Below are 26,092 nucleotides of genomic sequence, written 5' to 3'. Positions count from 1 at the left end.
GTAGTCACAGATATGAGTTTGTTTGGTCAATAGCATTTTAGTGGATGTGATACATGTAGAATCTTCAAAAAGGGCTTACACATTTCCATTTCTTCTTACTCTGCCATGGCCATGATAACACACACAAGCTCTAGCCAGAGTCGGCAAGCTTTTTCTGTACAAGACCAAATAGCAAATCTTTTTGGTCTGGGGGGAAATGTGGTCTCTATTACAACTGTTAAACTAATTAACTCTGCCATTGTGACACAAAAGTAACCACGTAAGATATTGAAATGAATGAGTACAACTGTATTCCAATAAAACATTTATACAAACAGCCCATAGGCTGGATTTGGCTGATGAGCCACAGTTTTCTGAGCCCTGTACTAGGGAATAGACACATGAAATAGAGTTCAGGTGCTCCACTAATACTAGTTGAGGACATTTGGAATCAGCCAAATTCCAGCCAATGCCCAGACATGGAAGATAGCCAATCAGCCAGCAGAACCACCTGGCCAACCTGTAGCTTACAGCAGACACGTAAGTGATCCCAGCCAACGTCAGAGTCATGGGTGATTGTTACACAGAGTTATCACGGCAAAATATTATTAATATAATAGGTAAAGTAATAATTTTGCCATTTCAGAATTAAAGATAGGGCTTAAGGAGATTGCATACCTTGGTCATTATCTCAGGCAGCTGGAAAGTGTCAGAGCCCAAACTATGAAATTCAGTGTTCTACTATACAGAACTGTTTCAATACTTCTCTTTATTTTAGGTGGTTTTGTTTATAATAGATATAGACATAATATATAATTTAGACTAAAAGGTGAAGAATTTTAGGCAGCCTCTTCTGACTCTCCACTAATCCCCCTCTTAGCTTTTAGCTCTTAAAAATCATGTCACCCTGGCTTCAAGTTTGATTATTGTCTTTAAATTGCTAACGCAGATCTCCTTGTAGTATATCATAGTCTATATGGTCCTGGATCATATTTTCCAAAACTCCAGTATAAGGAAATAACTTAAATGGCCTACTCTTGCACACAGCTCGTCTCTCTCCATTTTACTGCTCCCATTTTATGCAGGGCTGTCAGGGCTTTCTGAATTAAATGTGACTTAGGGCCTGTGCTTGCTGACTGAAGAGGCTCATAGGTCCTATAGCTCATCCACAATCTTGTACTTGAGCTGTCAAGAATGAGAGATTGGTGCCAAATTCAACCCAACATAGCCCCTTCCCAGTAGTCTGCCTTCAACAACTCCTCCTTGTCAAATCCAACAGTTTACATAGGATATATAGTGAATAAAGTACTCTGAAAGATACGAATGTAGAGGTGCTTCTTCCGCTGATAGCAGGAACACCTATCAGCTTCCCACAGGGCTGACATTTCAGGCTGGCAGGGGAGAGATGATCATAGGATTTTTGTGCTGCTGTTTCTAAATGGATTGTAGAGACTCCCAAGGCAAATTGCCTCACTTCTCACCATCTGCCTCCAAGAGTCGTGTGATGCAACTATGCAACTCAGAAAAAACTTTTTTTTTAATTTTTTTTTTTTTATTTATAAAGTAGATCCCTCAGATGAATGGTTTACAGAACCCATGCAGGAGTCCCTAGGCTTGAGCCTCTCTCTGCATGGAACTTTATGGTTTTAGGCACCAGAAATCCCTTGCCTTCTCCTCACTGTCTGGAGAAAGGTCTAAGAATCATTGATTGTTAGAGTGGAAGGGTAGCTGTTCGCAGGGCCTAGGTGTTTCTTGATGTTCCCCTAATAATTGGAAACCAGAGGTTGTATAATTACCCTTTGATAATTAACCCCTTAGCTGAACATAGCACAGACATACCAAGTCACAAGCATCCAGGTTAATAAGACCCAAGAGGTAGAATCACTAGCCAAGAGACCCAAGATGGCAGAGAAGATAAACACTGGGCCTGTTTCCTTCTGTGAACACATTTGAATTACAACTAAGTTATAGAACAATCAACTTGGAGAACCGTCTGAAGTCTAGCTGAATAGAAGTTTTATAACTAAGGACTAAAGGAGAAGCCATGTCAAGACTGGTAGTAGGGGCAGAAATGCGAAACTGGCTAACCCCAAACCTCCCTGTGGCAGTTGAGAACTGGAAGGGATAGCTCGGCTATGGAGGTTCCCCGCAGAGGAACAAGGGACCCCAGCCCCATACCAGCCTCCCCAGCCCAGAGTACTGGTGCTGGGAAGAGGAGCCCCCCACATCTGCCTGTAAAAAGCTGGGGATTCAACTATCTGGGTGGGATTGGAAGGCGATAGGAAACCCAGGAGTCCTCTTAAAGGGCCCACACACAGACTCACTTGCTCACAGGTACTTACCTTGGGCTCCAGCAGGACAGTGGCGGGGGGGGGAGGGGGGACATCAGAGCCATAGAGAGGCAGACCGAGTTGTGTTTCTTTGGGTTGGGGGCTACAGGACACTCACCATTTCCCTGTGAGGAGGTCTTCCTGCTGTGCAGCCAGTAGGCAGGTTCCAATTTCCTGTGTTGAGCCCGCCCCCACAAAGCCAAATCTGAACATGATTGGCCTGGTGAGCTCTGCGGTTCTACTCTGCTGACTCATTGGGACCCAACTCCACCAAAGCCAGAGGCGCTTTCTCCAAGATCAGCCAGCCCCGCCCGCATTGCACTCTTTCTTGGAAAATATCAGATTCCAACAGACCCAGGCTGGTGGTGACTGGCCTCAATGTGCTCTGAGACTTTTGCTGAGTAGCTCCAGGCTTGGCATTGGCACCAAACCAGAATCTACACTAACCTGATGACCACAACTCTTCCCACTCTAGTGACTCCCCGAGACCCTGCCTCACCCAACTTGTGGACCAAATGACCATCAGGTGGGGCTTGAGAAGGCTCACCATGAATAACAAAGATCAGGAAATTCAAAGGGTTTAGAGTTTTTACCTCTCAGGAACCAGGGACTAGGCCAAGCAAATTCTTTATTACGGTATGTATGGTGTCAGAAGGGTACTAGATTTGTTGGGGTGAAAGACGGGGGGGTGGGGTGGGAGCAGCATGAAAAAGGTGAAGAGATTAACTACAAACTGGTAGCTACAAAATAGACATGGGGATGTAAAGTAAAGCACAGGGAATATAGTCAATAATATGGTAATAACTATGTATAGTGCCACGTGAGTACTAGACAAGTCAGGGGGATCACTTGTTAAATTATATAAATGTCTAACCACTATGCTGTACACCTAAAATATAAAATTATATGGAATATAAACTATAATTGAAATATGAAAAAGGGGGGAAGGTGAAGGGGAATATGAGGTCCAAATTTCTCGGTATAAAACAAATAAGTCATGGGGATGTAATGCACAACATAGGGAATAGTGTCAATAATACTTTGATAGCATGGTACGGTGTCAGATGGTTGCTGGACTTACCATGGTGATCACTTCTTTAGGTATATAAATGTTGAATAACTATGGTGTACACCTGAAACTAATATATTAGGTTTGTGCAAAAGTAATTGTGGTTCAAAAGGTTAAAAATAATTGCAAAACGCACAATTACTTTTGTATCAACCTATAATATTGTATGCTAGCTATATTTTTAAAAATTTAAATTTAAAAAAATCTTTAAAACAATAGTAAAAAAAAAAAAGACCCAAGAGGGAGTCTTTGTGTTTTAATATGGTGAAAGGAAGAATGTTTCAATCAGAAGAGAGAATAGATAGACAAGGAAACAGAGAAAAACACTACAAAGAGAAGCATTGACTATCTGAGCACCCACAACAATGAGGTGCTCGTGTCATGAGACATGGTCTTGCTAGTCCCACTTGCAAGGCTGTTCCAAGTGTGGAGATGAATGTGGGGTGCTATTGCCAATGGACTATGGGTATTTGAGTCCCAGATCACTTCTATCTTGAAATGGATGTGTTAAATTATCTGTCTTATGCCAATTAATATTTGACTCATCTAACTCTCCTTGGTCTAAACCCATGCTCACCAAGGATATTCTTTTACTACCTAAGTCTAGCCACAATGTGCAGAGCACTGGGTTGTGGAACAACTTGGGTTCCTTTGGCAGTGTTCCCACAGAGACTATCAACAGAGCCTTTCTGATTATGATTTAGCTTCCAAGGCAGCTTGACCACAGGGGCAGAGTGGACTGATCTTGGATTTAGATCACCAGACCATGGGACAGTTGAAAGATTGGGTTTCAATTAATTCACTGCCATTTTGGTTTATACTCCAGTCTTATTTATATTTTAGTTCTTATGAGTCTACCTGTCAGGGTGTAATCAAACTTATCCCATGATCGAGTAAGTCTCTGAGTCTTGAACACAGAGGAACTCAGCCATCTGACATTGATTAGGTAAGTTTTTCTCAATCTTTTAAAACCATATAGCCCTTTGATATACATGAAATTCTCCTGTCCCATGACCATCCTTCAACATGCCCAAGCCAAATCAATACATCTTATAGATAGTAGTCCCCACCTGCTAAGAAGATTCTACTTTATGTAATATGAAAAAACAATAGGGCTTATGCCCTAAGTAATATAGATTATATGGATGTGTCTGTGTGTGTGTGTGTGTATACACACATATGTGTATAGAACTTAGCTGTAGAGATTTTGATAAAACCTGCCCCCCAAAACTCTCATCACTGCCCTAGATGATGCCTCTATAAGAATTGCAGATAAATGTCTTCTGATTTCTGAGGAAGGATCTTGACTTACGTATGATAGAGTTGGTCGAGTAGGTGAGGACAAAGTAAGGCATTAGTGAAGGGAGAAGGTGAAGTTTGAAGTAGTAAATGTTACCTAATTACTAAGTGTCCATAATGATGTTAGTGATACTGCCTCTGTGTGTGTGTGTGTGCAGAGTGTGTGGACAGTGTGTTTAAAAGTTTATGTGTATGCCTGTGTACGTGAATGAGAATACATATACAAAAATAAATAAAACACAATCCTTGCTTTCGAGTTCTAATTACATGGCAAAAATATAAACATACTCATCACATATACCCCTCGCAGGTAAAACAGTTAATGCGAACTGTGCAATCTTTTCTCCACGTCTGTCCAATTACAGGTTAAAGCTGCTTAGTACACAGACTTCACTCTAAAGCTCGGTGTATCATGTGGTTAGGTGGGGACTCTGTGGTGCAAGAGAGACCTGAACGGTAAATATGCTTCCCCTTCGTCCACCCTCTCCCATTAAAAGATTAGTGAATAAATCCCCCAACCTCGAGAGCTTCCCTTGTGAGTGAAAACAGTTCACAGCCATTTAAAAATTGTTTATAGAATTATTTATCACAGCTAGAAATTGAAATAGATAATCTCTAGACTTTTTTATTTCTCCTTATATGTGTTCTATACATATACATAGTTCTTACACCTCTGAGAATATAAAATTTAAATGTCTTTTTTTATCCTGATAGTTGTCTACTAATGCATATCTAGTAATATTAGTAGCTGAATGGATAACTGTTACAATAACCACAATCCACTCTGCTACTACTCTGAGAAGCATTAAACAGGGAAGAAGAAATTTAAAGAAAACAATGAAAAGTGACAATTGTTAAATAAATACCTCACATGAAGCTAGGAAAAGATCAGCCATCTTAATCTTTATGACATAGTTTATTCAAACAATTTATACATGGAAAACACATTGTTTAGAAAGTACTTTTCATGTGCTTCACACATATATAGATCATTTGACCTTCAAAAATATCTCACAAAAAGTTTGAGGAAAACTAATAGTAATCAGACAGGGTAAATAGGTTGCACAAATCCAAATCCAGATAGTGGGGAGTGCGGGCAGGGGGGAGAGAGAGAGAGAGAGAGAGAGAGAGAGAGAGAGAGAGGAGAGAGAGAGAGAGAGAGAGAGAGAAATGAGGAGAGAGAGAGAGAGAAAGAGAGAGAAAGAGAGAGAGAGAGAGAGAGAGAGAGAGAGAGAGAGAGAGAAGAGTTTGTTTATGCAGGCACACCCAATCCTTGAATTTTGATGTTTTCATTTCTGAGCTCATGGTCTTTTCCATTAATTATACCACAAAGCCTCCCTGAAGCCAACATCCATGATATGCAAAGCTACTTTTAACATAAGGAAAAGATGTGAAGAGAAATTTGTACAGAATTTTCCATAGTCAATTGTTCAATAGGTTTTGCTTATGGACTTAAGCATTGCTTAAATTATAAAACCTAAAATATTACACAATGACTTCTGTCTTTTGTGGTAAACCTAAATGAACAATTATGATAGCCACTAAAAGCACTATTTAAGAAATATGTATTTAAAACTAAGACCAATCAAGAGATAGAAAGGAAAACTAATAATTTAAATTGGATCGCAAGTACAAAACATATTGATATTTTAAAAGTTAATCCTTTATTATAAAGTTTTAAGTATACATAATTCCATTTAAGACAAAAATAGCTAAATTTGTGTGGATTTACATGTGTTTATAGTTTCGTATATTTATATATATTTTATGAATTTTATGTTTATATATTTATATTTTTATATAGAAACCAACTGAGCATCATTAGATGCTATACCCATTAGGTGAAAGTTTGTAGGACAGGATTTGCAATCTCAGTTTATCACCCCACAGATGATTACAAAGATAAAAAGATACCTTTACAATGGATAAAGCTGGTTGATACTACCTTACTAAATTGATCAAATTTAACATCACCAATAACGGGACAAATTGACATCATATGCCTATTGATATGTTGTAATGTGAAAAATACAATATCACCGAAAATGTTTAATCTGAATCTAAGAATGAGAAAATAGTAGACAAAACAAAACCAGATTAAGGGTAATTCTGTAAAACAACTAGCTTATACTCCTCAAAAAATGTGCAAGTCATAAAAGGCACACAAAAAAAAGTTAAAAAACTCGGACTTTATTGAAAATTAGATAGGATTGATAACAAAATGCTTGTGTGGTGCTTGTTTGATTCCTGGATCAAAAATAAAGCAGTTATAAAGGACATTAAGAAAATGGGGGAAATTTCAATATGAATTAGCTATATTAAATAATATTATTGTATTAATGTTAAATTTCTTGGGTGTGATAATGGTTTGCGGTTATTTAGAGATTGTCTTGTGCATACGGGACACATGTTGAAGTATTTCAGAGTGGAGTATACTGATATCTGCAACTTACCTTCAAAATTGTTCAGGAAAAACACTGAATGAATGATAAAGCTAAAAAGCAAATATGGCAAACTGTTAACAATTGTTAAATCTAGGTGAAACATATACATGTATAAAAGTTCATTGTACTACTTTTCCACCTTTCCATAGGTTTGAAATTTTGGAAAATACAAGTTGGGAAAAAGAAAACCAAATAAAATTATTCTTTAAATTCTTTATTTCATATGCCCATTTCAGCAATATTAAAATATAGGTTTCTCATACGTACACTCACTTTATGATTTAAAATATGAAATGTTAAACATTACAAATTATAATCAAAATTTACAACAAATTACTTTAAGAGTAAGATGAAAGACTTAAAAGTTATGTTAAATTTGTAGTGGAAATATAATGAGAATGAAAGATACTAGTGATGGTTTTCCCCATCTTAATTTCTCTGTTCCTTCCCACTTAAAATCTTAAAAAGTATTCGTTATAAATTGGAAGTACAGAATTATTAGAAAATAATTGGATAATTGAGTTGTATGATTCTCCTTAAAGGTACAATCTACTCTTCAGCAACCTGTAAGCCATTGAAACAGTAACTCCGTATCCAACAAAAAAAGCCAAAGCGCGATTAGGCTGGGGAAGAGGTAGCAAATATGCAATGGTGTGGTAGATCCGTGCTCCGACAAAGAGTCTGAAGTGCAGGATGGCTGTAGAGAGGTCTGGACCACTTAAGGAATACAGAAGGCCAATACCAAGAAATGGCACAATATTTTCAAGGTCATTCAGATGGGCCCTGTGGGAAAAGAGGACTAGTAAAACACTAATTTTTAAATGAGCAGAAATATATTCATTTTTCCCTATCTCCTAAAACTAAATATTAATATAAGTTTTAATGGATCTTAAAAATATAAAGAAAGACTCATTTTATTTCTCTCAAATTCCCTTGTTTTCTTACCCCCTTGGCTTTTATTTAAAATGTCTTCTTATTTTTGCTTCCTTTTATTTTCAGTGCATTTCAACATAGAGAAGGCATTTGTACTTTCAAGAATATTAAAACTACATTTATAAAATAAAACTCACTTCATTTCTGTAGATATGAAATACTTTTTCTTCCAGGGTTCATACAAGAGCGAGTCAACATTCTTCTTATAAAAGGAAGAAAATCCTTTTGGTTATGATCTTTTTTAAGATTCCTTTCTCACTTCTGCTAGTCTGCAAAATGGTTACTGAGACAATCCTTGCTCATTCACCCAAACCATGGGTTGCCAAGAATTAATTTACCAACTTAATATCAAGAATCTCATGCTTTCAACATCCAAATAACAGAGTACATAACTAGCCATTTAAATATGGGTAACATTTCAGCCAATCTATCCTGAAATTACAAAAGGAATTAGCTAAGTAAGGGAGCAAAGTAGAAACTATACACAAAAATGATAGACAATAGAAAGATATGTTCCTTAAATTTTATCTTTACACCACAACTAGAAGAAAACACAAAGCATGGTTTAGCCACAAGTTTTCCTCCAATTCATGGGAACTTGGCTTCTCTGGCTAAGAGTGTGAATACAAGGCACATTTATTATTGATTTGATATTTTTTAAAGAGCTTAATTTTAAAATCTGATGTTCCTCTTTAAGTCTCCTGAATTAAAAATTGCTTTAGAATCTAGAGTAGAAATTGAGATTTTGATAGTGTTTATCAGACATCGATACATATTTCAAAATGAAAAATACTTGTTTCCTGTTAGTCTCTTTTCTTCTAGCAAAAAATTATATAATTATGGCATACTGTGTGCTCAGTGATCACTGCTATCTTCTCCTCCTTTCCTTTCTCCTGTTTTCCATAGATTATCTCTAAGGTTGCCTGACAGAGATGAAGACAACACAAAGGTATGAAGAAGGAGACAGTAACCTAGATAAGTAATGGTTTTGATAGATTCAAGTAAAGAACTCCCTATTCCTGAATAAAAGCTAAGACAGAAAGAGATGAATGTTCGTGTCTGCTCTTTCATGGAACAACCCAAGAGCTACCGAGAGTAAGGTGGGCAAGAAAGGACAGAAATACGATTTTCTACTAAAGAAGAGCCTATTTCACCAATTACACCAAGGGTATTTGTTTGGGTCCTCTGAACTCTCCTGCTGGGCCACAGACATAGCTTCACCTCCAATCTTAGGCATGTTAGTTTTCTCCTTTACAACATTTTAAAAGGACAGATATTTCAAAGTTGGGGAAGAACCTTTAAAAGGAACACCCTGTGGAAAAGAAAAACAATGCACTTCTAAGCTTGTATTAAGCGATTGGCAAACAGAATGCAGTTTTAAAACAGGGAAGAAAGTCAAGAACAATAAGGAGTAACAAGCTTCAATGGCGGTAGAGAGAAGGAAGCTCAGGCGCAAGGCTTCCTTTGACCTTACTGGCCTTGTCATTTTTTCTGGCCTCTGTCTCTCTGTCTTATTTCTCTTCTTCCATTCTCTTTTCCTGTCCTCAAAAGAGTCTCACAGATAACACTCCTGATTGTCCTGGTAAGGCCTATTTTCAACAGAAATGCATATTTTTTCCTAATTTATGCCATTTTATATGCTGTACTTTTTAGACCCTGCCTCGGGCATACACTTACCCAGCTCTCCCAGGGAGGACCTGCGGGAGTTCACTATCACCCTTCCACTGTCACCTTTTCTCTGCTCCAATGACAGAACTCATCCTAGAGTGGCATCTTCCTCCACTTTTGTGTCATTTCCAGATGGCTACCAAATCTATTACCAGGTGTACATCAGTCTTTATGTGTGACCACTTTCTACCTGGGTCTATGCCCCCACTCCATGGCTGGTGTTCCCATTTTCCTTTCTCTGGGCACATGTCCCTTGGTATCACTGGCTGACCTTCCCAGCAGCCCTGCTCTGTGCTCATGACAGTCCTGCCATTACCTTCCCCTCTCAGATTAGAACCTCTTGGATCTCGGTGTCAACTGGACCTGGACCAGAGTTGCTATATGTCTGAGAATTACCAAGGTGTGGACAACTACAAACCCCACTTTTCCTGACTCCCTTATCTCAGCCAAAGCTCTTCACGCTCAGCATACAGCTGTGTATCCAAATTCCCACAAAGAAATTTTCCCAATTTGACATGATCTCTTCCTTTTTCTAAATCCTAGCATCCTTCACATTCTTTCTTCATGAAACATTCCTAAACATACCCTAGGAACTTAAACCTCATACCACACAACTTCACATCTAATGGAAGACTGCTTTATATTATTCTGTGTTTATTACATGCATGTTGGTCTCATTTTCAGGGGAAAAGTTATAGTCTTCAAGGGCAGGAACTCATTCTTAAAGTTCTTTCATATCATCCCAATGGAAGAAGTAACAGTGACACACACAGTAATTTCTCAGTAAATGCTTTGTGTTCATGCATTGGGGCCAGAAGGGAAGTCATCTATTTCAACTCCTAGCCCATGCTTTATCAGGCCCTTGACAGAATCCCAGCGAGAATCCCCACTGAACACCCTTAGGACAGGGGTATTCCAGCCTTTGAAGGTAGTATATTCTGAATATCTCTCCTTTCCCTAAACACCAAACCCAAGCTTTCTTTTCTTCTTTTAAATGATTCCCTTGATTTCTTCAGCTGCCCTGATTACCTTACAATTTGCTTTTTATCTTGCTCTATTTAACGTATATGGTCTTGAATTCTTTCCAGAACAAGGTGAGATAGAATTAAATAAATGTGTATGTAAAATGTTTTCTAATCTCCACTGATTTCTCTCTGTCCAGAACATAAATAAATTACTTTAGGCCACTTATCTTGACATTTCAATGCATATTACTTTACGTTTTTAATTAATTGTTTCATATGTATATGTGTATGTATTAATTTTCTCAATACTTCATACCTAAAAGTATACCTTTCACTTCATTTGTAGTCCCATTCAGTCTCTGCCATTGGAATATGCTAATAGGACAGCTTTACAATTACATGTTGAAGTAATAATAATATTATTAACAATAATAATAAATGTCTAGATTAAAAATGGAAAGGGAATATACTGAAAACTCTTTCCCTGAAAAGTGTCTCCAAAAGTGTGTTGTTATTAACATTTGATAGGACCAATAATATCTCAAAAAAATCAGCTGGAAACTGGACACCTTTTTTTCTTAGATTCTCTCCTCTTGACACACTGAAAAGCCAGTGTCTGGTCACCAGGGGGTGCTGTGCACAGTTGCTGCACCTCCTCAAGCACACTGACTCATTTCACAACTACCGTCAATTATGTCACTAAAATTTATTTGTGTTTCACAACCTGACTAGAAGATCAGCTTAGAAAATGGAATTTTCCTCTAGAAGTACAATCTTTTGGGAATGGGGGTTGAAGTAGGGGTTGGGAAGGGAGAGTGACGAAGAATTGTACATTCCCAAATAAAATATCTTTGGTTAAGCACAAGACTTACTGGGATCTTCCTTTCAATCTTACTAATGTCACTGAGGATGTAATTGTTATCACTTTCAAGTCCTGGGCAACGTTATGAGTATAGGGTCATGATAAGCATCATGTATGTGATTGTCTGCTCTAAATAGGATGCATAAAAAGAAAAGACAAAGCTTTAAATGATTAATGTCCCTTGAGTGGATTTTACAATTTCACAAAGCTTTACTAGCCTTTTCCTAATTTTTACTCTTTTTCACCAAAACACATAATTTTTTCTCTGATAAAGTTTGCAATTTTCAAATTGATTCTATATCCTCACACTATTTTAGATCCATATTCTTGGCACAACGAATTTTCCAACACTGGCCAATTTACTCAGTAGGAATGCCAAATTAACAAATATAAAACTAAGTGACATGGAAGTTAAAATTTTATTCTAACTATCTAGCACAGACTTCCTCTTGGAAGAAAAACAGTCTTGGTTGATAAGTAACTTGGAGTTAAACTGTTTTGTATAAGTGAAACGTCTGAATTTAATTTTAGTACTGGAAGGGTGAAAGAGTACAAGGGACAGAAAAGCCTGTAAGGGTGATGGTGCACTTTTCAAGATTTAGCAATTCAGTTTATTTTTCTTGTTTCCTTTCCCGCCTACCTGATTCAAAAACTTTGTTTTCTTGCGTCTGTGTGCATACATACCTTGTTAATCTGATTAATTGCCAGAAGGCTGATTTAAAAGAAACTGATTCAGCCTTTAGACATCTGGATGCCTACAACCAGCCTGCGATTCTGAACTGCAATTTTCAGTCAGATGACATATGAATCACCCCTAAGATCGGACAATCACCGGACAAACTAGACACCAGGAGATGTTCTCCCGGACATCAGCACTATGGAATCACATCACTAACTTTCCCTTTCCTTTGTTCTGCTACTTCTTGTGTACCTATAAAACTTCTTGACCATTCTAGGTCCAGGGAAGGTGGTCTTTGTGATGATAGTCCGCCATCTTCCTGGAATGCCGGCATTTTGATTAAACCTACTTTTCTTTCCACCAACTCTTGTCTCTCATCATTGGCTCACGATCAGCAAGCACCTGAACTTGAGTTTGGTAATGAGCCCACAAAGTGGTATAATGCTGGACATTACTTGAGGTGAAGAAGGTACAGGGCAACTTCCCAGGGAGTGAATGCTGAAGGACACTGTTAGAGCACAAAAGTCTAACACACAACTTGAAATGTTTGTGTTGCCACAGTGTAAATTCTTCTGCACCTCAATTTATTCAAGTCTATTTTTACCCACATTTTTTTAGTTAATTTGTTGAGAGAGTTGAGAAAAGGGACAAGTCTACGTCAGCCTAACATACTGCAGAAAATGGAAGCATGCACAAATGCAGGAACCCAGGTTGAGAATTAATCTTGAGAATACATACCACAAGGCAATCTGCAGAAATTTTGGGAGGGGTTTCAGACCTGTTCACAGGGAATTGAAAAAGGGATGATGCAAATATGATCTAGATCCTAAAGGCACAACAGACTCCAGCACAACAGACTCCAGCTGATAGCTGAATTACAGAAGTAAAACTCATTTCCCTCAATCTCCAATTCACTTTCTATTCATACTCACCCAACTAAGAAAGTTAGTTAAACACACTCATTATGTTCCCTGTCTTAACTCTGCACCACAAAACTAAATATCTGTACATTTAAGTACAACTAGAAAAACTCTTCACTGTTTCTTTAATTTTATACAATTTTATCTATTCCTTGAAATGTGTCTAAAATTATACCAGTTTGGATGAGCATCAGAAAATACTAAATGAGAAGATGGTATATAACTTTTATGTTTCACATGCTAGAGAAAGGTAATTAATAGACTGGCAATGCAATCTCAATATAAGAATTTGAAGAGAGGTCAACCAAGATGGCAACATAGGAGGCTTCTAAATGGCCCTCTTCACACAGACACAGTAAATGTACAGCTACACACGGAGCAATTAACTCTGAATAAATCCAGAAACTAGATGAGCACCTCCTACACACTGAGAGAATGGAAAAATACCCACATCGAAATGGGTAGGAAAGGCTGAGATACACTCTTATCATAAACCGCACCCCTGGTACAGCACCATACAATTAATTGGGAGGGAACACTCAACTCCCAGCTTCTTCCTAAGAAGTAAAGGGTTTGCACCCCACATTTAGCACTCCAGCTTTTAAGACTCCCACTTGAGGGACAGACCCCCACCCACAAACACACACCCCCAAAGCATCTAGCTGTGAAAGCCAGCGAAGTTTGTATCCACCGGATTCACAAGTCAACAGTAAACAAAGGAGCAGCTGTTAATGGGCATATAGAGATACTAGCACTTACTACAGCTTTTCCCCTAGGACTCAGAGCAGAGGGAGCAGGCAAAACCGCCCATCTCCCAGCCTTTTCCTAAATAAGTTCCATCTACAGACTTTGAAAGCTGATGCCTGAGGGTCAGGTTTATAATTTAGCACACACCTATGGCTTGGCTGCAATCCTCCCCAGAGACGGGGGAAGCTCGCTCACATGTCCCTGCCGTTTCCCTGTAGCCCACTTCAAATATCCTGTATCCCCAGGAAGGAGCTTGCACACACGTCTGTGCCCCGGCTCTTTCACTGCCACCTGAAGCATGGGTCCCCAGATGGCCTGGCTCGGATAGCCAAGGTGTTTCCCTTCGTGAGTCCCACCTGACCCTCACCTGACCATGGCAAACAAAGAAGGAGTTCTTAACTGGCTATCCCCTGGAGCTCAAGCACAGAGGGAAGAGACAAAAATGCCCATTTCCCTGTATTTCCCTGAAAGGAATCCAGCTGCACACTTTAAAAGCTGCTACCAGAGGGTCAGGCTTCCAATTTAACACTCACCTAAGGGATGGCTTTGATCCTCCCCAGCAACAGGAAAGCCAGCAGACACCTCCCCTGCCTTTACCCTTTAGCCTGCTCCAAGTCACCAGCATCTTCCTGGAGGGAGCTTGTGGAAACATCTGTGCCTCGGCTTTTATAGCTGCAGCACAAGGGACTGGTCCCTGGACCACCTGACTCTGATAGACAACAGGGCTTCCATTCAATAAATTCTGTTGGAAAAACTGCATTTCCAAAGGCAAAAGAATGAAACTGGACCTTATCTTGCACTGTAATCTTGTAATCATGAATGAATGAAACTGGACCTCATCTTGCACTTATCTTGTAATCATATCAAAATGGATTAAAGACTTGCATGCAAGACCTGCAACGTAAAAACTCCTAGAAGAAAGCATAGAGGATAACCTACTTGACATGGGTCTTGGCAGTGAGGTTTTGGGTTTGACACCAAAAGCAAAGGCAAAAACAAAACAAACACAACAAAATCACAAGTGGGACTGTATCACACTGTAAAAAACCTCTGCTTAGCAAAGAAAATCATCAACAAAATGGAAAGGCAACCTATGTAATGGGGAAAAATATTTGTAAACCACATATCTGATAAGGGGTTAATATCCAAAATACACAAGGAACTTATATAATTCAATAGATAAAAAAATAACCCAAATTAAAAATGGGCAAAGGAGCCGAAAAGACATTTTTTCAAAGAAGACATACAAATGGCCATGAAAAGGTGCTCAACACTGCTAATCATCAAGGAAATGCAAGTCAAAACTGCAATGAGCTATCACCCAAGTTAGGATGGTTATTATAAAAAAAACGAAACAAAAGAGAACAAACGCTGGCAAGGATACAGAGAAAACGGAACACCTGTATGTACACTGTTTTTGGGAATGTAAACTGGTACAGCCCCTCTGGAAAACAGCATAGCGGTTCTTCAAGAAATTGAAAATAGAACTACCACATGATCCGTCAATCCCACTTCTGAGTACATAGCCAAAGTAAAAGAAAGCATTGAAGAGATGTGTGTATCCCCATGTTCACTGCAGCATTATTCATAATGGCCAAGTTACTGAAAGAACTCGTGTCCGCCAATAGATGAATGGATAAAGAAAATGTAGTAAATACATACAGTAAAATATTATTCAGCCTTAAAAAAGGAAATCCTGTCATTCACAACATAGATAAACCTGGAGGGCATTATGCTAAGTGAAATAAGCCAGACAAAGACAAATATTATATGGTATCATTTATATGGGGAAATCTAAAGAAGAAAAGTCAAACTTATAGAAATAGAGAGCAGAAAAGTGGTTGCCAGAGGCTGGGAATGGGGGAAATATGGGGACTTTGGTAAAAGGGTACAGTGTTTCAGTTATAAGATGAATGAAGTCTGAGTATCTCATGTATAACTTGGTGGCTATAGTTGATAACACTGTATTGAATAACTGAAATTTGTTAGAAAGTAGAACTTAAATGTTTTCACACATTCCCCCCCCCAAAAAAAGGGGGGGGTAAATATGTGAGGTGATGGATGTGTAAATTAACGATGGGAGAATCCTTTTACAAAGGATATGTATATTAAATCATGAGGTTGTACACTTTAAAGGTCTTACAATTTTGTTTGTCATTTATACCTTAGTAAAGCTGGAAAAAAATTTTGTAATTTACCTTACTTTATGACAAGAATTAAGAAATATAACTCCAGAATAAAATTCAATGTGCTTTTAAAATAAGGATATTAATTGTATTGTTAGGAAGCTGTGTGGATGATATCTTGGCTTATTACTTTTCATTGTTCAATGAATTCTCAATACATTAAACATAACGTCTGCAAAGGAGAGAGAGAGACAGAGAGAGAGGGGAGAGAAAGACTTCTCACATCCGTATTTTCAACCTTATGCAAAAATACCTAGCTCTTCATCTTTTTACACAAAGTTGACAGTCTCACCTCTGGACAAAGATGACAAAATTGCAAGAATCTGCCGTTCTCATCCTATCTCCTACCTGTCATTAGTTTTGATATATCCCTACACAAAACAAAGTCATTAACCCCAACAAGATGCATATAAAAGTATAGCAAAATTGGCAGTATGTGCAACTGCAGTGATGGTTAGAGACTTCTAGATCCCTAATTTTCTGTAATTATCATATGGACTAGATAAGATGACTGACATTTCTTCCTTGTTCTTCAATACTTCAACGCTAGAACATCTTGACCAAAATTCTTTGATACAAGTAAGTAATTTCAGGAGACCATGGGTTTACCTTCGTACACGTTCCACTCTGTCATCTATCCGAAGAAACTTCTTGGCATTTTCTCCTTTGCCAAAGGTTGCACAGTCTTCTGGGTTGGCAAAAACCTAGTCCAAATACCAAGAAAAATTTTGAAATACCAAATTACATCAGGGTATTCTATCTATATTATCATATTTCCATTTGAACAGAAGAAATACAGGCATCCAGGATGGCCTTTATGGGGAAAAAAAATTGAACTAATAGATCAAACGTGGGGAGGGGAGCGCATTTATAGTTTAAATCTGAATTTTTATTAGCAGTGCAACATGTTTTTTAAAAGACAAGCATTAATAAGAATCTAAATAAAAACCAATGTATAAAAATAGTGAAAAGGAAGGAAAATGAAAAAGAGGTCATAATTCTAAGCCGCCATTGACTTTTATTATGGTGAACTGGCATTTCTTCATAGCGATGTTCAGGTACCCTCTACTCAAGGATACTAACATTTCCAACTGATTGGCTCATCTGAAAATCATAAGTTTACTTGCTAAGAATATCAGAAGCATAAAAGAGTGAGGGGCAGGAATTGTATTTTATACTTTGTTAGGATATGTAGACCTCTTCTCTTTTACTGAATAAACTACAACTTCGAGTTGACTGATATAGTGAAATATAAGATGTTGAATTACATTCCTATAAACGCCAAGTACACATTCTAAGGCATATATGTTCATGTATTCCTTTCTGTGATTTATATGCTGTTTGAAATTATTTCCCCATCCGTTGAAACTTGAAAGGCGCACTTAAAACATATTTAAGTATGTTCCATGGCTTAATAATTTATAATCAATTAATAAACAAAAACGTGAACTACAAAATTAGCCTTAATATAAGCTCAGAAATCTCATAAATATTACAGTATTTTTCTTAATATGATATGAGTATTTATTCTATATAAAAATGTTGAGGAGAACTGACAGGCAGGAAGGTGATACAGTATCAGCTCTGAGGTCAGGTCTGTCTGTCTTGTTCCTAAATAAATGTCTATCACACACTAGATTGCGAAAAAATGTATATTTAGAATAAATAAATGCGTTACAATGGAGAGTGCATGAGATTTGAGTTTAAACAAACATGAACTGGAATCTCAGCCTCTCCCTTTAGCGATGTGAAACCGTGGGAAAGCTACTTTACTCCTCGGACTTCCCGTTCCTCAGCTATAAAAGAAGCAGATTAGTGATGACCTCACACAGTAATGCTAACAACGATGTGATTCCATGATCTGGTTCATACAAAGAGCGTCATGGCTCCTAGTACACATCACTCGGACTCCACAAATTTGAATTCTTTTTTCCTTGTCTTGTAAGACAGGGGACATTTCTGCTATCCTGGATGCCACTATATTTCTGGAGGACATTGTGGACCTGGTGGTAGGCAGCCACTTTATAGCCTGCTGCTCTAACACCTTGCCGCAGTAGCGATTTTAACACATGGGTATGTGGCCCCATTAAAATGCAAATATCCTTGGGAAAGGAAATACACCACCTCAAGATGGTAACAAGCAAATACCTTAGGGTAGAATGTGACCTGTAGATAAAATCAAGGTTCTGGAGGACAAAAACTCAGGACAGGCAGGAAGAGAGAAACAGGTAGTTTTCAGGAAGAAGTTGCTGAATAGGCACAGAAAAAACACCAATGAAAATCGTTTCACTTTGTCAAGGTAGCAGGCTATGTGCTCCAAAATCTTTCTACCACCTTGCCCATGCCTCTAGTTTTTGTTTTTGTTTTTTGTTTTTTTTTTAAATCATTTGTATAAGGCTGGGTAGCAATATCATCCACTTAAGAATTCAGAAATATACAAAATTCAAATGCTTTGTCTCATAAGGAGCTCTACTATGGGAATAAGAACTTTTTAATTTTGTCCCCAAAGGCATATCCTTGACCTGTAATAGAGCAGAAAACACCACTTAACTGTCTGGAAAATAACTATTTTCTAAACTCTAGTTGGTAAATTAACTTCAAAATAACAAGCTTTCCTTGAAAAACTTTGATACTTCAGAAATCTCATATGCTAAGCAGCATGACAAAAGGTAAAATCCACAATTAAAAAACAAACAAACAAAAACATTTATTAGTTTCTGGGGGGAAGCAACTGTTCCATAAATATACCAAATGACTGCATATTTCATTTGCAGCATCCAACAATGTGCCACTGGACTTTACAAAAACAAATAAAGGAAATTAAGAAAATTGCTGTTCAGAATTTCCACTCATCAAAGAAAAGATTTCCTCCGTCTTACCTTTCTTGTCAATCTATAGAACGCAGTCGTAGTACTCATTAACATCATTTTTGAAAGAACAATCGTCGTATAGGAGGCAAAGGCCATCAGTACTTCATTTTCCATTAGTTGGGTGAGGTCAACCATTTTTTTCAATTTTGATCTGGGATCTTAAAAAGATTATAGACAAGATAAGAAAAAGCAGGCATAAATACCCCAAATAACTTGATGGTCAGTCGGTGTGCTTATATTGCAGCATCAACCCTACTGTTCTTTAAAATACCTTGGATTATTTGCCGATGAAATAATCATTCAGTTTTCTAAAATTTCAAAATAAACTGTATTATGGTTTATTTCTAGTTCTACGTCATTAAGCTTGAGGACATCAAATGAGTAGAAGGAAAATGGAAATTCAGGGGGCATGACCAGCAAAAACAAATAGGAAAAATGCTGTAAGGATACACTAAAATCATATTTTTACATCAGGATGAACCACAGATTGGACACAAGTGACCAGAATGACTTGTAACCCTGGGACTAGTAATAGCTCCTCATTTATTGTGTTGCTGTCAGGATGTGAGACAACATGTGGAATACACTTAGCACAGCACTTGGCCCGTGAAGAAGTTTCTTATAGCCTTACCATGATCATCACGACCACCATAATCATGATCGTCATAAATACCAACACAAGTGAAGAGGAAGCGGGATAATGGAAACATGAAATAACAGGATTGCAAATGCGAGGTGAAAATGTGGCGTTTAGGGTACTCTCACAGAAGGAATAAGGGAAGGAGGATTAGCTTTACACAATTCTTTAGGTTACTTCATATGCCAGATCCACTTCCATCTAAAAGCTGCCAAGAGTAAATTGAATATAACTATCTTAGTCCAGAGTTGGACGTACAATTAGGAATGTGCAGGGGGAAAGCTGAGGCACACTGGTGATTCTGAAGACAAGGTGGGTAGGAATTTAGGGTAAAGCTTAACATTTAAACTCTATCTGGTAATCATGCTTTTTAACCCCTTCTTGTTCTATTGTCATCTCTGCTATCTGCTCCTTCTGTCTCTTCCACATAAACACACATCTCTTTTCACACCCAAACTTAAACGCATTTAACCTGCTTAGGGTGGAGTGCTACCTCTTCCAGACGATGTTCATCCGTGCCTTTAAAACTCAACTCCTCTATGCAACCATATTAGGCCAACACCTATCAAATTCTTATCATTCCATCCATCTACCAATAATCTATAAACCTACACATCTTTCTATACTCTGTTACTGGTCATATAGTTGTCTACGTGCTGCTGTTGAAGATGATATAAATCACACACATGCATAAATATTTAATTTTATAAGAATTGACTGCGTGTCCAAATATGCCATATACTTTATATGCATTACCTTACATAATCTTTGTCACTACATCATAATCCTCATAACTAGGTCGATTTTACAGATGAAAATGGGAATTAGAGATGTTAAGCAGCCAAGCGGGGACACAAACCCACATCGTTGACCTCATATCTCATACACTAACTACACTGCACTGTCTCCTTCAAGAGACTGAAAACTGCTCAATGCTGATTTGACTACCATTGACTATATGCATGCTCTGCAGCTGGCACTGCTGGTACCCCTACAGCTGTTATCTTCTTTGTCTTCCAATTACACTACAGTGTGGGTACTATTATTCCCATTTTGCAAATAAAGAAACCAAAGCTTCCTAAGTAACCCCTGTTCTAAAGGGTAAGCCAAAAATATACTCCTTCAATTTAGGCGAACAGAAATGATGTATCCTAGTTTAAAAAAACAAAACAAAAAAAACGTATAACGAATTAAATCCCCCCCCACAAGTCAGTAGTCTTGAAAACACAGTATGTTCAATAAGTTTATATGCAAGACTACACTTTCAGTAACATTTACTGTATCTGCACTTGTTCTAGTACTGAGGGGGTGAAAGTCATGAATAAATTGCATTATCCTTCAGAGCTCGTGTAATTAGCTTTAAAAGGGATCCCTAAGTTCTATTCCTCTAGACAGAGATCTGAAGAAACAGCAAGGATGTTAATGAAAAAAAAAAAAAAATTAGGAAAAGTTTATCAAGTAGGAAGTGTTGCTATTTAACAATAATCTTAAAATTAAAACAGTTTCTTTAGGTCTCTACTAGTGTTCACAGAATGAAATTTATCTAGTACTGGAATAAAATTCCTGAGAATGTTTTCCCTCAAGTGAAAACTGGTATGGAAAGTGTAGAGAGCAAGTAAGTGGAAGCCTTCCAGAACTGTTGGTGGGAAAAGAACACAAAGATGTCAGCAGTTGGAGGAAAAGGACAATGGGAGGCTTTTCCTTTAAATGTGAACAACACACTGAAATTACACCTCACACAGAGAATTTCTCAGTCACCAAAATGTGGCTCAACTCCTCAGGAATGTGGTTTTGGGAGAAGGGCTGGCACGGAGCCTCTGATATCACACCCTAAAGGCCCATGAAGGAATGGCCTCTCTCAACCAACATCTACCACTCCCAGCACATCTGAGGGTCAGGTGAGGAGTGAAGGTAAGACATTCAGAAATAGGACTCATTTCTAGCGTTGAATAGGTGATGCTGGCTAGACATTTGTTTCAAAGCTGATTTGTCAGCAAGTTGCCTTGCGCCTGCATCATAGCTGGGTGCTGTGCTCCAAACAAAATTACTGAAAGCTTTTACAGGAAAGGTCGCCAGGAGGGAAGAGAGCAGTACAGTAGCAGTAATAATTAAGAGGGTAAAATGTGAGGTGATTTGCGTATTCTAGGAATAAGGTAAAAATAATCTAAGAAAAGTAGGCAGAGCAATATATGAAATTTATTTACAATTTACAGAAAAAAAACTAGTACGATATACAGTGTGTTGCCTCTTATATTGTCCATCAGTGTTTGGCATAATAGAGAGTGCCTCAGTCTGTCTCACCAGAAAGCAGGGCTCTGTCCCCTACTGTGCAGGTGACTGACTGGCTTTGAGAGGACAAAGAGCAGCGTGCTGAGCGCACAGACTAACTAGACTGGAGTCCAGCTGGATCTCGACTCTTGTCACTTACTAGCTGTGATTTAACTGCTCTGGGCCTACTCACCTTCCCTGTAAAATGAGGTTAGTAATACTTCCTACCTCACAGGAATCTGTGAGCGTTAAATGAGCAAAGTGTAAAGTACTTAGAACAGCACTGAGACCTGGTAAGTGCTCTGTAAGTGTTTGGTAAATATATAGCTCCGACTTTGGCAGGGTTCTAGGTACTGAGGATACAATTTTAGTGTTTTCATAAAGCTTTCTCATTATCTCACTTGATCTGGAAAACTCTATGATACTCATAGCAAACAATATTTGTCTCTACCCTTAACACATAAGGAAACTGAGGCCCAGAGACGTAGAGTGAGTCATCTGACCCAAATTCACAGTGGAGGGACCAAGACTGAAACCCAGTTTTCTCAAGAGTTTAACTTGTGGGCTATCCACCATCATGGCTAACAATAATTGGAGACGGCTCTGGTTTTCTGGAGGCCTTTTTCTGTCAAATGCCATTCCTATCTTCCCTTCCCTTCCCCCACCCGTACCACAGTTGAGTGAGGAATCTTTCTCTTTATGGGCTATTGGCCAAAAGGAGCAAAGTTCCTTTATTTATGATAACCAATGTCAATATTGCAAAACACTCAGAAAATGTGGGCACACATCCCCAGGCTCATGATTCAGCATTTTAAACCTTATGAAACCAATATAACACAACACTACCCATGAGACAAAGAAAAAAAACAATTCGGGGTGCCCTTGTTGCTGTTTGGGCTCTAGAATTTCCTGATTGAGGTGACTGCAAACTTGCCCTCCTATGCTTCAGAGCCCAGGTGCTGGGAGGAAAATGCTGGTGGCTCCCGGGGATGCTAGGTGAGGCTGTTTTCAGGAGACTGAGCTGACTTCCTTTTCCAGCCTCAGTGATTAATAAACTCCACTCTCAAACAAACCTTTAGTAAAAATTGTGCTTGTCTGCTACAGAGAGCAATATTCAAATTTGGACAGATTTGCCATTTTAAAAAATGACCAAAACAGTCAACACACAGTCCTCTTATTTTGGAAACAGCAGAGGACAAAGCCCCAAACTACCCCAACTCCCAGAATGGAAGCCCACAGCGAATGCACAAGGTGTATCCAGCTTGGTATTCACAGCAGCCTGGGGCCCTGAGAACTCCAGGCCTGATTGGCTTAAAGGTTGTGAGCTTGGGACCTGGGGAAGTTTCCAGCAGGCCACACAACACAATGCTTGATTACAGCCCCAGGGCACTCCCTTGGAGAGAAAGCAGGCACTAGCAACAGGACAAAACAAAAGTGGTGCCTGGACTACCCGAGAGGCCTTAGAACTATTTCAAAGGAAACAGGAACTTGAAAGACTTGCACGCACCCTTCTCTCCACCTACCCCTCCGGAAATAGCAATAACATCTGAGGCTTTAACTCCCAGAGACGGTCCCTACCCGTGTTTCCCTGAAAATAAGACCTAGCTGGACCATCAGCTCTAATGCGTCTTTTGGAGCAAAAATTAATATAAGACCCGGCCTTATCTTAGATTAATTTTTGCTCCAAAAGATGCATTAGGGCTTACGTTCAGGGGATGTCATCCTGAAAAATCATGCTATGGCTTATTTTCCGGTTAGGTCTTATTTTGCGGAAACGCGGTAGCAGCTAAATAAAGCCAAAAAGTTGCAGGCTGGCAGAGACCTCTGCCGCCTGCACCCGCCACCAACCTTTCCCCTTCCGCCCGCCACCGTCCAAACCCACTCCCTCACATCCCCTCCCCGGCACCTACTGTGGACCCCAGCAGCAGTAAGGCAGCAGACGTGTCCAGCGGGTGAGTCGCAGCACCGCGGGGACTTTCTCAGAGCACGCGGGTGGGCGGGAGTCCGGCGCCGCGCCCACTCTGGCTAATTTCCTAATTGGCCCTCCAGAGTTTAAAGCAGGACTCCCAGCCTTGCCAGGCCCCTCCCCTAAAACCGCCTGATATTTCTCTCGGATATGAACCAGCGCCTACCGGTTCCCCTGTTTGAGCCCTTCTATTTGGAGCCTATAGATGCTCTCCTTCCGGAAATGCCGTTTCTCCTATTCAGTGGGGGCAGGGACGTTAGTGATTGTCTAGAGGACTTCTGTATCCTCCAACATTCTAACTATGGGAATGAAAGCAAGGAAAAGGCCGTTACCTTTTACTATGCTGGAAACAATGCAAAAAAAAGCTCTTCATGTTGAAATTTGAAAGCATTAACAGCTTTATAGAAAATTTAAATCTCTAGGGGAAAATAAACTGCTTAGAAGTCATTGGTAAAATTATGTTCGTTGAACTTTTTCCCTACACCTGGGGCAAGGAGAAGGCTGGCACTGACCCAGTGTAAACATCTAGCACAGATCACCTATGCCCTTTGAAATCTGTATCCCAGACAACTTGCTTCCTCAATCTTTCCCCTTGTGTACAGAGTTCAAAATGGAATTGGAGGAGATCATACTGGATCACTTCATTACACAATCAGCTTAGTATGGTTTTTACAGGGACAGTTAAGGGAGTGTTTTAGGAAGGCATAGTTATTCAAATATCAATAGATTAGAGGTATTTCTGAGCTACCTAACCCACAACAATATTTATGGGTCTAGCTTCCATAGCTTTATTTAAAAATGTTTAAGGATTTATGTTTTTGATCTATGTTACTTCTCTCCTGGTAATACTTCGCATGCATTTACTACCTGCTATGTGTAGTATCCTTCCTTGTTTTGTTGTTGTTGTTGCTTGAGGTTTGGGGGTTTTTTGGGTCCTAATTTTACCTCCTTTAGGCTTTAAGGGGTGCCCCCAGGACTAGTTGTCTTGGATTTGATGGACAAATCTAAGTTCCACCAAAAATGAAAGTAACAGTTACCAGTTAGCTCTAGGAAAGAGAAACTAATCACAGACTGAGAACAATTTTTAAGTAAACATATCAGTGTCTGTGTTGGAAAATCTAGCATCAGAAGACATTAGTGCTTCATTTTTATGTCTATATCTTTTGAAAACTGTATTCACCTATCTCATGAAAGTACACTGAAACTTGGCTGTAACACTAACTGGAATAGGGCAGAATTTGAGATAAGTCTCTTATGAATTCTCACCATGGGAGTTTAGTACTACAAGAATTTAAGAGACTTTTCATTTTTTATGAGGTGACATGGCCCAAATCTTATGGATAACATTACAGGAAAAGCTACAGAAGCTATTTTTTTAGCTACTACTTAAAAAATCTACAGAGTTCCAGATGAGCAATTATAACATGTTTTTAAAAAGAAAGTAGCACCAGACTCATCTGATGTTCTAATTATAAAATGTATTCGAACTTAACTAATCAATGATAAACACTGAGTTCCTGCTATCAGTAAACCATGAACAATTACTGCCTGTCTGTTATATACATGACACTGTCTTTGTACAATATCATCATTTGATTGTAATAAATTTAATTCGAGACATTTATGAAGTAAATAAAAGGACGTGGCTTGATGCTAAAATCTGAAACTAAGATAAATAAAAATGAAATAATTGTGCTTGAGGAGTTTACAATCTAGTAAATACAAAAGCCAATAAACTAAAAAGTTGCCACTAAACTTGAGGAAGAAAATACTTCAGTTTAGATATGAGAATGAAAATTGGGGTATGAACCAAGACTATAAGAGGAAAAAGGTTGTGAAAGAATGTATACTTTCTATTCTTTGTAATATGCTCTTAAATGAGTGAGGAAGAGAAAGAGTTATTATTCAGCTTGTTTTAGTTTGGGTAACAGGAAGGGTTCAGACTTAGACCCCTTCTCCTCACCACCATTTTAAATCTATAAGGAAATTACTTGAGACAAATTCCCTAGTAAGTATTAAAACAGTTTAAAAGGTCATTGATTTGGGGTGGGGAGAGAAAAGATTATTCAGCAAAGAGTAGCTGCCACGATAAAGAAGAGGGAGATCAAATCAAAAAGGTCTGGAAGAATAAAGCATTATTACACATAGAAGTCTAATAGTTAATGCCTTTTACAAAACAGACGAAAGAGAAATATCCGAAAGGGTTGCCATCATCAAGAAATCAGGTGCCCATCACTCCTTTTAATTATCTTAGATTTTTGTTTTTCCCT

The 26,092-nt window shown here is 38.6% G+C and overlaps 1 protein-coding gene across 1 annotated transcript; it reads right to left on the bottom strand.

The window, feature by feature from the left end:
- Positions 1 to 7,319: 7,319 nt before the first annotated feature.
- On the bottom strand, positions 7,320 to 23,976 carry MGST1 (microsomal glutathione S-transferase 1). The gene is made up of 4 exons (XM_033118045.1): positions 23,767 to 23,976; positions 18,961 to 19,109; positions 16,691 to 16,785; positions 7,320 to 7,904 (listed from the first exon to the last, which is right to left on the bottom strand). Exons 2-4 carry the CDS (start codon positions 19,084 to 19,086, stop codon positions 7,658 to 7,660), a joined length of 468 nt encoding a protein of 155 aa, XP_032973936.1. The 5' UTR covers positions 19,087 to 19,109; positions 23,767 to 23,976; the 3' UTR covers positions 7,320 to 7,657.
- Between the last annotated feature and the right edge of the window lie 2,116 nt (positions 23,977 to 26,092).

This window comes from Rhinolophus ferrumequinum, chromosome 10, assembly GCF_004115265.2.
Source record: "Rhinolophus ferrumequinum isolate MPI-CBG mRhiFer1 chromosome 10, mRhiFer1_v1.p, whole genome shotgun sequence".
In the NCBI taxonomy this organism is placed as follows: domain Eukaryota; kingdom Metazoa; phylum Chordata; class Mammalia; order Chiroptera; family Rhinolophidae; genus Rhinolophus; species Rhinolophus ferrumequinum.
The sequence above is the reverse complement of the archived record's forward strand: the minus strand, read 5'-3'. Positions and strand labels throughout refer to the sequence as shown.

What these genes read in the sequence shown, in the direction of transcription:
- MGST1 (XM_033118045.1), bottom strand. Translation starts at nt 19,086, where the DNA reads ATGGTTGACCTCACCCAACTAATGGAAAATGAAGTACTGATGGCCTTT. An exon ending in TCTATAGATTGACAAGAAAG is followed by an intron (nt 16,786 to 18,960) that starts GTAAGACGGAGG and finishes TATTTGGACTAG; the next exon opens with GTTTTTGCCAACCCAGAAGA. An exon ending in AGAGTGGAACGTGTACGAAG is followed by an intron (nt 7,905 to 16,690) that starts GTAAACCCATGG and finishes CTTTTCCCACAG; the next exon opens with GGCCCATCTGAATGACCTTG.